The 15,733-nt window shown below is 45.2% G+C and overlaps 1 protein-coding gene across 1 annotated transcript in view; it reads right to left on the bottom strand.

The window, feature by feature from the left end:
* Positions 1-402: 402 nt before the first annotated feature.
* Positions 403-15,733, bottom strand: part of LOC138488171 (DNA-directed RNA polymerase II subunit RPB11-a) — a 39,836-nt gene continuing 24,505 nt past the window's right edge. The window contains exon 4 of the mRNA XM_069614958.1: positions 403-739. Within this exon, the coding sequence (XP_069471059.1) occupies positions 704-739 (36 nt within the window). The 3' untranslated portion in view covers positions 403-703. The remainder of the gene's footprint in view (positions 740-15,733) is intronic.

Raw genomic sequence — 15,733 nt, 5'->3', positions numbered from 1 at the left:
CCCCACACAACCCTAAATCAATAAAGGCCCCGCATATGTAGCAAAAAACAGTGAAACTGCAGCTCACCAAATGCAGTGAAACGACTCAATAGGTGGTTGGGGGTTTGGTACTCCGAGTGGGTTGTGAGCAGTTTGTAACCATGTTCCGTTTTGGTGATGCATGCTTCTCTGACCAGTTTAAGAAGCTCTTCCATTTGGATGTTCCAAAAGGGCTAGTCACCTTTTGGATTTTCATGAGCTCTTGCATTCTTAAATCTTCTTTGGAAGATTGTAAAAATATATTCAATAATAAAAGTGGTACAATTGGGAGTCCATGTAAGTTGTAAACAATATTTTGCTCTTTACACATTTAGAAAGAAGATCTTGAATGAATTTTCAACAAACGCGATGGGAATACACACACCAAGTAAAAAATATATTTTATTCTGCAATTCTGAATAGAAAAAAAGAACTAAAACACAAGTAAAAATGTCAACGCCTACATATTGGGAGATGAAAAAAGGAACAGAGCAAGAGCGGACTCGCATGAAATATTTCGAAAAACAAATCATAAAGCATTCCCCCTCCCTAGAGAGGGGACACTTGAAAACGGGGACATACATCAAACGGCCCTTCATACTGTGACCATCCTATATGGCCAAGGAGCTCCTCAATTTTTTTAAGTCCATATGTCATGTCTTTTTGTAACCAGCGTCGAGTGGACTTATTCAATTCCCTCTTGTTTATCTTTAATTGCAACCTGTAAAAAAACAGAACGTGAAAGGGTGATTTTTCTACATCAAGTGAAAAAATATCAGCACACGCGAAAATACAATTCAAAAACCATCCCTTCCATATTAAGCAAATACCCTTTGAAAATACGTGGACTAAGGCTTAATTGCAAATGAATATTACCATTATTGAGGTTTGAATACCAATTTTCGGAAGAAAAAAAAAAAAGTATATAGTCTCCTGCATTTGATTTCACGTTTTTTTGGTGCAGCAGGGGCAGCACTACTGCTTCAGCGAAACGTAATCACTAAACAATGACTAAGGGTGAAAGAGGGAGGGATGTATTCTGAAAAGTAACGTTTATATCGATCTCTGCAGAAAGAGCAACAGATGACCGATACAACCTGACATTTGCAATTAACTCCTGGGACTGTACTATCGCTTGAAATAACGCGATTTGGAGGCTGCAAAAAGTGTTTGTTTAAAAAGAAAAAGGTAGTCACATGACGGGTTTTAAGGGGTGGGGTTATTTAATATTTTACAATATCTGTAATCACACCTAGTGTTAGCCTACTTTATTTAAAACACTTCCTATGCAATTCTAATGATTTGAACTGGTTGTCAACAGAACCCATTTAGAAAAATGAAAAGAACATTTCTTCTATAAGCACTGGAGCCACATGATACTCCTAAAGCTGTACAACAGAACACTTAATTGCTGATAAGGTCAGAAACTACTATGAGCACCCTCAGGTGGTCACACAACAAATCAAATTGCTGGTGTGCGGGCTGAATTCAGAGGTACAAGCCCACGTTCCAAGCAGCCATAGAGCTGTACGTCCCTGCCCCTCTGTGCTGTTGCCATCCTTCACTCCTTTAGCAATCGCAACTAGCAAATAACTTTCCTGGCAATCCATGATGCTGCTGGATCTGCAGAACTCTAGTCTCCAGAGTGGATGACGTTGCTATCAAAACAGCACCAATTTCAAATGCTCAATTTGCAACTGTCAAACCTGATCCGTCAACATAGGGTTGTGGCTCAGATTCATGTCGGGTTTTCTGGATACCCCTCATTAATATACATAAGGTAATTTTGCATACACCGATTCTAAATGCATGCACATTTTTCCTCATGAATAATAAGGGATATCCCGAAAACCAGTCAGATTATCAGCCCTCAAGGCCTGTGCGCAACAAAGATCAGGAACCTGGCAAATGAGGAAGATGACTGACTGGGACTCCACTGATTACCCGAAGCAAAGTGTAAAGCCTTAAGAGTAGCATGAACATTTTGATTAAACGAAACAGCTGGAAAAGATGAAAAACACAGGTGCTCATTTCACCTTCCTTCGTACATTGGTTGGCTGAGAGGCACCTCAACCTAACCCCAGCGTGCTTGGTTGCTGTGTTTAGTGAGACCCCTGGAACTTTTGCTGGTCAAGGCAACGCCAGTCAGGCAAAGAACAGCATTAGGCCAGCAGGGCATAGGCCAGAATGCCAGATGGTTTCTCCCAGAAAATTACTTCAATGTCTCCACCAAAGCGCAGTCCGTTAATTTCTTTTTTGTCCTCCTTTCCCCAGTCCATAAATGGTAAATGACCGCAGCCGTGTGCGTTTCTGCCCATTTCATAATGTTTTGTGTGTACCCACTATGGATTTTCCGGCTATATAAAATAGCTGGTGAATATCAAAACGAGCACCTTTGTTTTTCGGTTTTATCTGTAAAACAAAGTTGTTGGTCAGTTGCAAAACATGCTACTTAAAGAGCACAAGTGCTATACGAACACATGGAAATATGTGATGACTATATCCCATTCACAATTAGCCTTACTCGTATTCAATATATAAGCAGCCAATAAATCTACACTTTGCACTTTTAATGTGTTGAATCAGTAAGCTACTGTTGTAAAATTATACAGGTTTAGTGAGTCTTTATAAATAGACCCAGTTGAATGAGACTCAATTGTTAGTCACTGCTTAGTAGTGTACGTTTACTATGGCAAGCAGGACCATACCCCCAAAATATTTAGCCATGCAAGATATTCAATTAATCTACATGTATGCATGTTAAAAGTTGGCATTCCACAATAACTGGGTGACTAGGCAAGTGCCCAATACATCTTTAATCTTAGACAAATTTAGGAGAAACAAAAAACACAACACTAGCAAGTAAAGGCGGCATGGAAGCCATTTGGGTGTTGCAGGGGGGTACCAGCTGGTGCCCCTAGCTCAGGATTTGCAAGGCAGTTCTATGAAACTAAAGCAAGCAGCCTCGTATTGGCTACTGATGGGAGTAATGGGGGGGGGGTGCAGGTGGGAAGATGCATAAGGGGTGGGAACTCCTCCCAACCCTCCTCCTCCCCACGCTCAGTGCATTAGTAGGATCTCCTGAACGTGGAACTGAGGAGAAGGAAATCTAGAAGTTGGTAGAGTGCTGGTGCATTGGCTCAGGAGCAGCAATAAATCTTCAAAAGGCAGAAGCCCGACTCATGGAAGTTGGGGAAATACTGGAAAGTGCAGGCAAAGATAGAAGCCTTTAAAGCAAGAAGTGCGGATTGACATCCGAACTGTGAGTGGATTTGTGAGCATCTGGGCTGGTAGGTGTCTGGGTTGATGCTGTCGCCGTGGGTGAACACATGAACATGTAAGGCTACAACCTAGGTAATGTGACGGATGTGCATATGCAGCTTTCACTGGCATTGTCTGCCATTACTGGGGCATTTGAGGCTTGGATTACGACAGTGCAAATTGACTTGCAGGGCTGCATCTCGCATGAGGAACTGAGTGCTCTCTTGGACTTACGCACCCAGATGTATGTTCTGGAAAGGAGTATTACGGGGGTGCGGATCCTTCTTGAACTATCAGCAGCGTTTCACCTGCTTGATCACAAACGGCTACTGGATAGGTTAGTAGTTACTGGTAACTGCTCTGAGAAGGTGCTCAAATTGATGGACTCCATCAGTGACCGGAAATCAAGAATCTGCTGTGGAGATGCTTCAAAGAAACCAACTCAGATGTTTGAATTCAGATGGGGTCCCACAAGGTGCTTTCCTGTTCCAGTCATTGTTTAATATTTACATTAAACCGTTGTGTCAAAATGGAAAAACTCTGCTCTCAGCCTACAGTTTTACTAATTAAGCCGATGATATGCAGTTGATCATAGTGCTTAGCAACAACCATGAAACAGATCAGGAAAAGTTGAACCAAGTATATAGGATCATGAAAGACAAGTTGACCACAAACCGTCTCAGTTTAAACACCCCTAAAACTGAGTTGATGGTTTATGGGTCCAAACAAGCTAGGGAAATTTTGAATCATGCTTCTAAAAGTTTTGAAATTGAAGGATCTAGTGGTTGACAAGGTAAAAATGCTTGGCATATACAAGGAAGCATTGTTGAATGCTGATGCCCATGTGAATTATGTGGTAAAGAGCTCTCATTATTATTTGAAGGTTTTGAGGCAGATTGGTCCTGTGGTTACCTAAAAGAATTGTCAGAAGTTGGTCCGGGCTATTATTTTACTGAGACTCGATTACAAACTCCCTCCTAGTTGGGGTCAAGAGTGCTTGGTGAGGTTGCAGAATGACAAACGTTTGCGTGTCTGTAATATCTTCAAGAGAGAACCTGTATCCAGGCTCCCTGCTGCAGCAGGAGTACAATTTAAAATGTTTACCCTGGGCCATTTTCAAATTTGTTTATTGGCCTTTGTTATCATACAGTAAAACATATCGACCTGCTTTTAATAGCAAGAATAGCCTTGCTTGCTTAATAAACAGTAACTTTTTGTTTTTATAAGGGTAACTTAACAACATTTAACTGTCTGAGTTTACCCTGGGCCATAAATGCTTGTTCAGAAATGCCCCTGCTTATTTGAAAGACACATTGTAAATTTACAAGCCCCGCCATAATTTGAAGTCTTGTGATGCGCAACACTTGTGTAATAGTGCGTTATAAATGCCATATCATTCCATGATTTAAAAGAGGTTGAGGGAATGGTAGTCCTTTTCCCGTGCTGGTTGCACAGGCATGGAATTAACTACCCATCAAGCTGCAAAAGGGAAAAGATCTTACTTTAAAGGAAACGTTTAAAAACCATCGTGTTCAAAGAGTCATGACTGTTTTTTACCCCCGTCTTGTTGACCCCCTTTTGTCTCGTGTGTTTTTGTAAGCGCCCTGAGGTCGGGCTTTAGCGCTCAATAAATAAATATAACATCTAGAAAGTTTGAGGATAGAGAAAACATTAAGAGACAAGTAAAAGGTGTTCTCATCATTCCAGGAATGAATGGATAATACAGGTCAATGGGACAAGGGATTTTGAAAAAGTTGTGATCTTTGAAGAAAGGCCTCACGTTTTGCAGAAAGTACCAACAGTTGCAGTACTAATGTTTCATTCGGTTCGGAAGGACAGCACACCCTTTTATTTGAAGCACACCACCCACCACCCCCCACCTCCCACCTCCCACCACCAGAACAGGTTCAAGATGAAGTCCTCCAGCAGCGCCAGAGAAAGGAAAGATGAAGCCTGGCATCCAGAAGCTAGTCCCATTGCAGGTGCGGTGTGCTATTCTAGAGGTAATGTTCTCCCGAGCTCCCCAAATGCTTCAGCAATGATACAACATAGCAAAGGGGACCAAGTAGACTGCTGGGAGGAAAGATTATTCACTGTTAAGCAACCAACTCAGCCATGATTCCAAGCCTGAAGCAAATTAAGTATACAAGGTTTACGGACTCTCAGTTGATGATTACCAGATGATGCTCAGTTGCTAAGACATCAATGGGCTAAGCAGCAGAATTCCAACAATGGGTGGGCTTAAGAGCACCGAGAAAGAGGACTAATGAATGTTACTGAAGATTGGTCCGTGGGGTCATACCAGAGAGGAGTCTGCAAATCAGATATATCGATGTGGGCGAGAGATGGCAAGCACCCTAATTCCAGGTACCTGCAGATGAGGAAAGTCGGGCCCAGAAGTCACAGGGGAGCACCATGGCTTCTGCAGCAAGATAGCTACCACTTCTGGGACACGAGACGAAAGGAACAGCAGTACCTTCAGGAAGACATGGTCTTTGGGCAGCTGAGGTGATCCAGCGGTCTTGGCCACATTGGAGAGAAGGAGTGCTGAGGCTGGTTTCTTGTTGGTTGCAGGAGAGACAAGAGCTTTTCCTTTGGATTTCTTAGAACCGCCGAGATGGCTGTGTAGCGCTTCAGTCCCCTTACACAAGCAGCAACCCTTCTAGGTGTGCAGATTTATGTTCCAGCAGCAACACACGAGAAGGTAAGGGATCATGCAGCATGCATGGTGCAGCATGCATTTACATTTATGGGCGCATGAAAATGTTTTATATGCTGGCAAATGTTGTGGGCAAAGGCAACAAAAATGTGTTGAAAAACGATGCAGCGCACTGTTGCCAACTTGCAGATGCAAGTTGTATGGTATTCATGTGCTACCAAAGAAAACTGATGAAAATTGGATTACTTTTTACCCAACTTTTCACAGATTTCTGTAAAATGCACATTTTAATTTTAACCTATAATTTAAAAATGGTGGAAGAACTGCCACAAACCCCCCACCCCTTTGACTTGTTCACGGTCGCTGCCGCATACATTTACGCCCCCCTCCAGTTAAAAAATTCACTAGCCACCACTGAGTCCGTTTCTTGTATTTTGAAAGCCACACACATCATCCTAAAGTGAAGTGTCCTTAGGACTAACTTTCTTTTGTAACTTTGTGGTTACAAATACAAGGTGTCCAGGGCAGGCTGGTGGCAGCAGATCTGTTTCTAACATGTTTTTGACTTTACCTTTGTACCTTTGCAATTTACAGCATGCCGCCATACCTACTACCATAGGTATGGCATTATGTGCTGTGCCATTAGATTTACACCTGTCCTTCTGTCTTGTTATCTGGCCTTCTTCCTGCCCCCTCGGGTCTGGAAATGCCAAGCCCTTTCCCAGGGAAAGCTTTTGCTTTCCTGTTTAAAGTGGAAATCTGTTTGTGTGGCCGGATGTGGAGGCTGGGATTATCTGGTCACAGTCTACATCTGAACCACAGCCTGTTGCTGGGCAGAATGTTTGTCCAGTGACTGTCCAGGATTGGACACCCACTGTCATTTTGAATGGAGCAGATCCTTATTGGTGGACCAGGTGGCGACGCCAGTCCAAATCCTAGATACATGGAGGACTCTTGAAGCCCAGCGACAGATATTCGGAGTAAAGACCCCTACAAAAACAAGTAGCCCGCTGAAGCCCCTTGGCCAACCATTCCAACTCAACTCCTGCCTAATCCTGGTGAAGCCCTGCTCCGTCCAGATGTCAAGAAGGCCTTAGTCAGTGCTTCGACCCTCTGAACTAGTGAGAACAACCTGTCCCAAACCTTGCTCAGAGATCTGTGCCTTCTGAGCCATACAAGTGCCCCTGGACCACCTGGTGGGCAGATAAGCTCCCTCCTGGAGTCGCTGCAGCTGTCGCCATTCCGAGTGTATCCTTACAACTTGGTGGATTTTCAACTTGTATAACAAGACGTCTGTGCCTGCATGTACATCCTCCTACGACGGCGAGAAGCTGTCCAGGGCCTGCTCCTTTGTTCGTCCTATAAAGATCACCTGTCGGATGCCCAGCTGTCCAGTCTTCAGAACCGTAATAACAGAGCCTGAACACCGTACTAGCACGACTCAAATCAGATGCCAAATAAAACAAAGAATCTCTGCACACACGGCCCCTGGGCCTTCCTTGAACTGACATCACAGCAGTAGAAGGGCCCAATAGATCAAGGCACCCCTGAAATGGTCCCTTGAAGAATTGGAAAAAAGGGAGCAAGTTATACTGCCTATTTCTGCCCTCCCTTTCCCACTGTGGAATTGCATGGACGTAAAGCCCTCACCCTATTGCTCTCTAGTCTGACTAAGGATCGGTGGTGGTCTGGGTCAAGGATCTCCTCTCCCACCCACTCCCTTTGGGCCTTTCCTTGAGTGGTAGGACTGTGTGAGAAACTTAACTTGGAAAATACTTAACCTGCAGCCTTTGGTCTTCAGGGTAACTATTGTCACAATCCAATACTAAACCCACATGAAACAGTTATCAGGGATGAACTTACTAAGTCCCAGGGACCTTGCCTTCAGTTAACCTTGTCCTCAAGCCTAGGGACCGCATCTCTTCAGCCCTAAAAACTCTCCACTGACTGTTGCAAGGACCAAATTCAAATCCCTCTGCATCATCAATAAGGCTGTCTGGGGCCAGGGACCATGCTATCTACAACTGGTCCCCACTAAATAGACTCCCTCCAGATCTTTACGTTCCTCCAGCACCAACTCTCTGCGTGTCAAGCGATTGGCTAAATAGCGAGCAGGTGGACAATCTCTTTCCTCGGCTGGCTCCCCCTTCACCTTAATCTTGAGCCGGATCTCCTCAAATTCCAGAAGCTGGTCAAGACTTTCCTTTTCACCCCTCCTTCGCTAAACCCCAATGTCACTGTGATAGGTGACCAGGGCCCTAGGTGTCCACCCCCAATCAGCCTCCCCCACTCTGGCCTGCACTTATTGACAGTTGACCACTCTTACCCGGGGGGGGGTGGGTATTACAGTTTGTCTATCGAAACTCGATAAGGGGTGTCGAACTAGGGCATGCCAGTAATACTATTCCTAGTGTGACGTCCACTGTACTCATGATCCCCAACGCGTGTAGGACCCTCCAATTGTTTTTGCCACCATACTTGTCAGAAGCTTTTCGCGGAGTTCCCATGGCTATATCTATCAATATAATACAAAATGTCCCCGTTTTCTCCAACCCTACGCCGAACATCGACAGTGAATTGAGACTGAGGAAAACAGCCGTCGAGACTACACAACAGACTTTGGGCCTCCGAAGGCCTCTGGCCTCGGCCCTGAACAAGTAGGGAGGTGGGGTGGCCACACACACACACACAGCCAATCAGTACCATATGGAGAGTACTCCTTTAAATTCTGCCCAAAGTGTAACCGCAAGTTTCCGTGGGTAGACAGGTTGTAGGTCATATGGATCAAATGCCTTTTGATCGACAGACAAATGATCGGAAAAAAGGGTCGTTTTTTTTAAATGGGGGTTCCCCCCAACCCTCCTTTTTCTTTATTAAAAACTTTTTACCATCCAAAACTAATATATATATATATATATATATATATATATATATATATATATATAAATACAAGAAATTCGACCTTTTTTTTTTCAACCATTTGACTGGACACCGGGTAGACAAACAATACGTTAACTTGTGTCTCCCACGAGACCATCCTGAGGCTAATTGTAGAGCCTGTAAGCTCTTCAAGGCCAAGACACCCAAGGACCACTCGACGAAGCGCTGGGCCCACTACGCAAGGCAGCTAGAGGCCATGGACGCTGTGGGTTCCTTCAGCGATGGCAGCGCCGCCGCCTTATCGGACGACGAGGGCACAGGGGTGACGTCAGGAACCCACGCGTAAGCCCCCGACCTCGGAGGACTGACCGGCGGTTCAGTTACGGAGACAACACCATGCGGCAAGAGCGCAACACACACCTCTTCCACCAAACACACTAACCCCAGCCGAGATTCGACACGTATGTCGAGCGATCAGCAAAAGAAGGCATCGAGAGAGGTCCGCTGATTCGGTGTCCTCTGGGCGTTCCAGGTCACGTTCGCCTCACAACACACAGCAACTGTGCACGGTTGCAAAAGGTGCCACATTACCAAAAGTCATTGAGCCCGATCGTTAGAAGACTAATCTGACCTCTTCTCCCAAGTAGCACGTTTGACGTCTACTTCTGTAGTACATTCGACGTCTGCTTCCGAGATTCAACCTCCCCCTTCCAAGACTCCTGAATCTCATGACACCACTTCCGAATCGCGACGCCAAGCGTCGAAACATTCAGAAAACCCTAAAGGTTCAGGAACACATTCCTCTAGTCATGGGGTGGGGGGAGGGGAGGACAACATAAAAGAGTAATGAGGAGAGTAATGGGGAGGATGTCCTTTTTTGTAGACTTGAAAAGGACTAATTATTTCCATAGCTATCAAATTACACCAGCTACCTCTACCCCTTTGGGATCCAAATACCCTCAACCCCCTACTAAGAGGCTCCGTTCTGAGACTCAAGTTCAGGGTTTGGTTTCAGACCCTTCTATAATTCAGCCTTACCAGCCATATGGTGAGGAGTCAGAAATACAGATGCTGGAAGACCAGACAGGGGTTGATACTATGGGGATGAGGAGGACCAGGAAGAGGAAGATGAGGCGGAATCCTACAGTCTTGACTCCCCTATGCCGAAGGATCCCCCAGTAAATGACTCACCGGTTGATAATCAACCATTACTGAATGAGGTACTAGCTAAAGCTGCAGACCATTTTCAGATAGACTCACAGGGTGTCCAAAAAGATAGAGATTTCGAAGAAATCATCCTAGAGGACAGGAAATCCTTTGCCCAAGCTATCCCCATATTAAAATCAATCCAGCGCAGAATTGATCCTTCTCTGGTAACCCCTAACCTTACTCGGTCAGTTAATCCAAGAGTAGAAAAACTATTTAGGGCCGCTCCCTCTGATCCCTTATACATAAGGGGTCAGTTAAAGCCCGACACATTGGTAGTAACAACCACCAGAAAGAGGGCGGGCACACCACTAGCTTCTTCAGAAGCACCACCTGACAAAGAGCAAGAAAATATGGGCTCTGGGGAGGAAGGTGGCATCCACGTCAGCAAATCAGGCATGTATTGCCAACACCACACACTGCTAGCAAGCTACAAATGCCACCAATGGGAACAAGTAGCTGCCCTAATATCCTCTGCACCTGAATCACTAAAGGGACAGTTGGCCCAAATTGCATCAGACGGAAGATCTGCGTCTGGATGCATCCTTAAGGCAAACTTCGATGCAGCAGATCATGCAGGGAGATTAACAGCAGAAGGTACAATAATAAAACGCCATGCTTGGCTAAAACAATCCGAGTTCAAGCCCGAGACCCAAGCCACCCTCAGACATGCCGTTAGAGCCGAATGTCCTATTTAGGAAAGCAGTGGAGGAAGCACTTAGGACAGCTAAGGACGAATACGAGACCTTAAAGTCCCTCGGCTAACTGACAAATAAGCCCTCAGGTCAAAGGGGAAATCATTTTCGTCGCTTTCGCGCCCAAAGCTCCCAGAGGGGTCCCAACTACTATCAGAACCAAGGAACCTCATGGGGCAGCAATCAATCCCAGGCAATTTAGGGTTTCACCAGAGGTCAGCGCAGGGGCCGCACTAGGGGTAGAGGCAGCCCCGGTAGAGGTGGTACGCCACCCAATAAACAGCGACGTTCCGCTCCGGGTCCCTTCCCATGCATCCCCAGTAAGGGGCACATTTCCATCTTCACCCATGCATGGGAAGGGATCACTTCGGACAGATAGGTGCTGCCCACCTTGTCCGCAGGATACTGTATAGAGCTACTAGAATGCCCCTGCAACCATCCTCCAAGACAGAAAGTACACTCCTTGGAGCACCAAAGAATCCTCCTTGAGGAGATCACCATTCTTCTTGCTGGAACAACCTACTCTCCCAGCACAAAGGACAAACGGTGCATCCTCAACCAACTCAAACTTGGCAGCATGGCTCCTGAAGTCATACAGTTCGGCCATCTCAATTTACCCCAGAGATGTATGGATATATTAAAAGAGTCAAGAAAACCTAACACAAGGTACTGTTACTTTGATAAGTAGAAAAGATACGTTATTTGGTGCCAGAATAAACAAATCAACCCAATTGATCTCCTTCCAATATTATCACCAATATGCTCCACCTACTGGATGCAGGGTTAGTATTTAATTCACTCAAGGTACACCTTGCGGCGCCGTCAGCCTACACCACCTCCCATAACAAGGGGTCATGGTGGAAAGTGCCAGTGGTCAAAGCCTTTATGGAAGGGGTAAAGAGACTACACCCTCCAATTTCCAACCCATCACCAGGTTGGGACCTTAATGTAGTGCTTGATAAACTCATGGGGCCTCCCTTTGAACCCATGCATAAAGCTAGTCTCAAACACCTGACTTATAAAACTGCCTTCTTAATAGCCATAACATCCATAAGAAGGGTCAGTGAAATTCAAGCTCTGTCAGTGCAGAATCCTTTCTTTACTGTTCAGAAGGATAAACTGGTTTTACGCACTCACCCTATGTTTTCACCCAAGTTAATTTCAAAATTCCATGTTAACCAGTCCATTGAGCTACCAGCTTTCTTCCAAGAACCCAAAAGCTCTGCTGAGGTGAAACTCCACACACTAGATGTGAGGAGAGCGGTCCTCTACTACGTAGACAAGACCAGACCGCTAAGAAAGACAGATCAACTGTTAGTCTCCGTAGCTTTATGCAGAGAAGGAGATTGTATCTCTAAAAATGTGCCATCTCTAAATGGATAGTTAGATGTATCCAACTGTGCTACTCCCTTTCAGATAAAACACTGCCTTTCACGCCAAGGGCCCACTCTACAAGAGGTACTGGGGCCACTCTGGCTTTCATTGCAAATGTACCCCTTGACACCATTTGCAAAGCAGCTACATGGAGCTCTATTCACATCTTTACTCAGCACTACTGCATTGACACTCATTCCAAGACATATAGTCAAGTGGGACAAGCGGTTCTAAGACATTTGTTCGCTCATGACCCTTCTCACATCCCATCTCCTAACACTGCTCGCTAATCTATGCACAGCATGTGATCTAAGCAAATTCCACAATCCTCAGAAGGGATACATTACTCACTGTAATCATATTTCTGATGCTTGTATCTGCTTAGATTCACATGCGCCCGCCCTTCCCCCCCCTCTGAGAGAAGGTGCATGGATGCTTGTAGTCTTATCCACTTGGATACTCTGTACTCACACCACTCCTCATGCTACCTCATGTCAGAAAAAATCCAATCTGAGGGTCCTACATGCTTGAGGGATCATGGGTACATTGGACGTCACACTAGGGATAGTATTACTGGCACGCCCTAGTTCGACGCCCCTTTGAGTTTGGAAAAGCAAACTAATACTCTGCAGCTTCCACTAGATGTCGGCCTATGCACAGCCTGTGAATCTAAGCAGATACAAGCATCAGAAATACGATTACAGTGAGTAATGAATTCCATATATGCATCGTCTGCTGGCTTCTTTGTCCATGGATATTTGAAAAATAAAAAGTGTTTTGCAGCAGATTTTTTCCATTTGGGATTTGCCTTGTTTTTGCCGGAGTGCCGCTGCTATTTATGGACTGCCAGCTAGCCCCCCGTGCTTTATACAATATATACAAATACACACACGGCCTGCGGTAGCGGCCATGTAGTTATGGATAAGTTGCTCATCTCATAGGAAGCGCCCTTTTTGGGCGGCTTATAACTTCGCTCCCCCTGAACGAATCCTCACCAAACTTTGCAAAACACTGCTCACGCCTACAGCCCAAACCGCTGGACGGATGTTCACCAAATGTGCAGCAGGAGCAGCGATTGGGTCCCAAAAGTGTGCTTTTGTTAATTTGGTTTAAATCCGTCCAGTAGTTTTTTTTTAAAACGACCAAAACGTAAGGCAAATAAAATTAGTGATATCCCATGTCCGGTCCACGGACTCACTTCCCTGTACAGTCCGTGGGCTGGCCTCTGATTTTACGTGGTCCGCGGACATCGGGACGCGGCCACCGATTGGATGGTGAGAAAACGTGAAATGCATCCGTTTATCCGAAAAGCCCGACATCTTGGATTCGCAGACTGTTCTGGAGTCCATGGACAGCGCAGCGAAAACAAAAACAAAAAGCAGCACTGCACTTGTCAAACTCAACAAACAATCTCTGGGGATGTGGGGGGGGGGGGATGAGGATTGGATTGGGCCATAAGAAGCCAAAAAACAGGTCGTTTCACCCCCCCAGCCCCAAGACCCCTGGGAGTCCGCAAACACTCCAGATGTCCTGGGGCAGTCCTGTGGTGTTCGCGGACACTTCAGATGTCCTAGGACATCTGTACCTATTTCTGCATTACAGGGTTGGGGAAAAGCAGTTTCCACTCAATGAACTTCACGTAATTTTGCAATTTTATTCTAGAACTAATCCTGAATGGTTTTGTAACATTTTTTGGGATTCTGTCAAGAGGGGGCAAAATTAGAGGGGTGGGGGGCACAAAATATTGTAAAGGCATATAAATGTGGTGTCATTTGACGTATCTGCACAACATTTGGTAAAACGATTTTGGATCTATATATAAATGGTTTTCTAAGGTTTGGTGGGATTTTCTCAAGAGGGGGTGAAATTAGAGGGGGCGGGATCTCAACATTTTTTGATGGCTTATAACTTTATTGCTATTTGACAAATGTGGACAAAAGTTTTGAGAAAGATTATAGACCCAACCTTCAATGTTTGTGTAAAGACTGAATGGAGTTTGTCAAGTGGGGGCTAAATTATATGACTATTGTATGTACATACATTTTAACACTTTTTAAAAAATAAAACATGTTGCGGATTTCGAGCAAACTCGTGAGGAGCATTGGCAAGGACATTAAAGCATGGTTTTGCAAATGTGCCCACGTTTTATTTTTTGACAAGTGTAATAATGTAGGTACAACAAAATAGTCATATACCTTTGGTGACTGAGGTATAGCCCGTGGCCTTGGGCAGTAACCAGATTGTCTGGGTCATGGCATAAGGTTATGACACGGACAATATGGCTAATGGCCATGCCCGCTAGGGACGAAAAATGGTGTTAAAGTGGCTTGGGACCGGCTATGTGGTAAGTGGTAAAGTTATTCAAAAGGTAGGATAGGTTTGAAAGGGAAAAACGTGCTTGTGGTAATATGTTCATAGGGTTTTGCAGGCTGCCATGGCAAGGGAAGAATGGTTGTGTACGGAGCCCGTCCTCTTTCCATGTTGGCTGTCTTGGAAAAGGATTTTCCTTCCTTCTTACAATAGGAAAATAAATCTATGTTTTAGCATCCTGACTTCCCGCTTTGGGAACCAGGGGTAGTAATGACCTTTATCCCTCATTTCAGGGGCTGTAATGGACGATAATGGTCTGTAGCCCTCATTTATTTATTTATAACGCACCAATGCCCGCAGACAGGCTGTGTGGTTACAGTATTTGTTGAGGAAGATGAGGTGAAGGAAGACAGCTTACTTCTTGCTGAGAAAGGAATAACCTTTCTGAGAGCATTGCGGTCATTGGATTTGGTGTGGTGGCGCATGGAGGTCGTCCCGTAGGAGTACTTTCCAGGTAGTCTGCGACAGAGTGCATTTCACTTTGGTAGCTATAGCTTTTGGTACACTCACAACAGTAGCAAAGAACTGGCACACTCATGATTTGAACTTGGTGCTAGGAGGAGACACTTTGTCTACCTCATCTTCTTGGTCCTCTACATTTGGCCTCATTACGAGTTTGGAGGTAGTCATGCCGTTTTTAGCAGCATGGCTACCCCCAAACTCGGGTCCGGGTCCCGCAAAACAGGACTTATCAGGCCATTTCGATGGAGGGCCCGGTAATTCCCTTTCGTGGGACCCGGACCGTCCCCATTCCCATTGAGCCCACATAGGTTTGAATGTGAATGGGGAGGATGCTAACAACGGATCCGTTAATGACGGGCCCGTTGTTAGCATCCTGGTCTGCACTAGGGGTGTCACGGTATTAGTTTTATGATGGTACAATAACCTTATTGCCAAATGACGGTATATCATGGTTATCGCGATATAGCAGGTGGAGTTAACTAATCAAAATATTTTCTAAAGGGTAATAAATTGTCAGATTTATCATCACAAACAAAACCAGGCACCCAGGGTCAGAATTGGGCTTTTCAACATACTTTCCACTGAAATGCCACCCCTTGCTTCCACCAAACACAAACACACATGTGGAGAGGAGGAGGGGGGGGGGCAGCCCTGCTGCGACTGGCAAACCAAACTGAATAGCTTTTCTTAAGTGGTCCTTTAGGCTTTTAGCTCCCCCACTGGCTACTGGTGAAGATGAACATGTTGCCATCTTGATAACCTGCATGCCACAGATCATTGGAGCCTGATGGTAGTATACGCTTGTGCG

The sequence above is a fragment of the Ambystoma mexicanum genome, chromosome 9, assembly GCF_040938575.1.
Source record: "Ambystoma mexicanum isolate Mex_15411 chromosome 9, UKY_AmexF1_1, whole genome shotgun sequence".
Lineage (NCBI taxonomy): Eukaryota > Metazoa > Chordata > Amphibia > Caudata > Ambystomatidae > Ambystoma > Ambystoma mexicanum.
The sequence above is the reverse complement of the archived record's forward strand: the minus strand, read 5'-3'. Positions and strand labels throughout refer to the sequence as shown.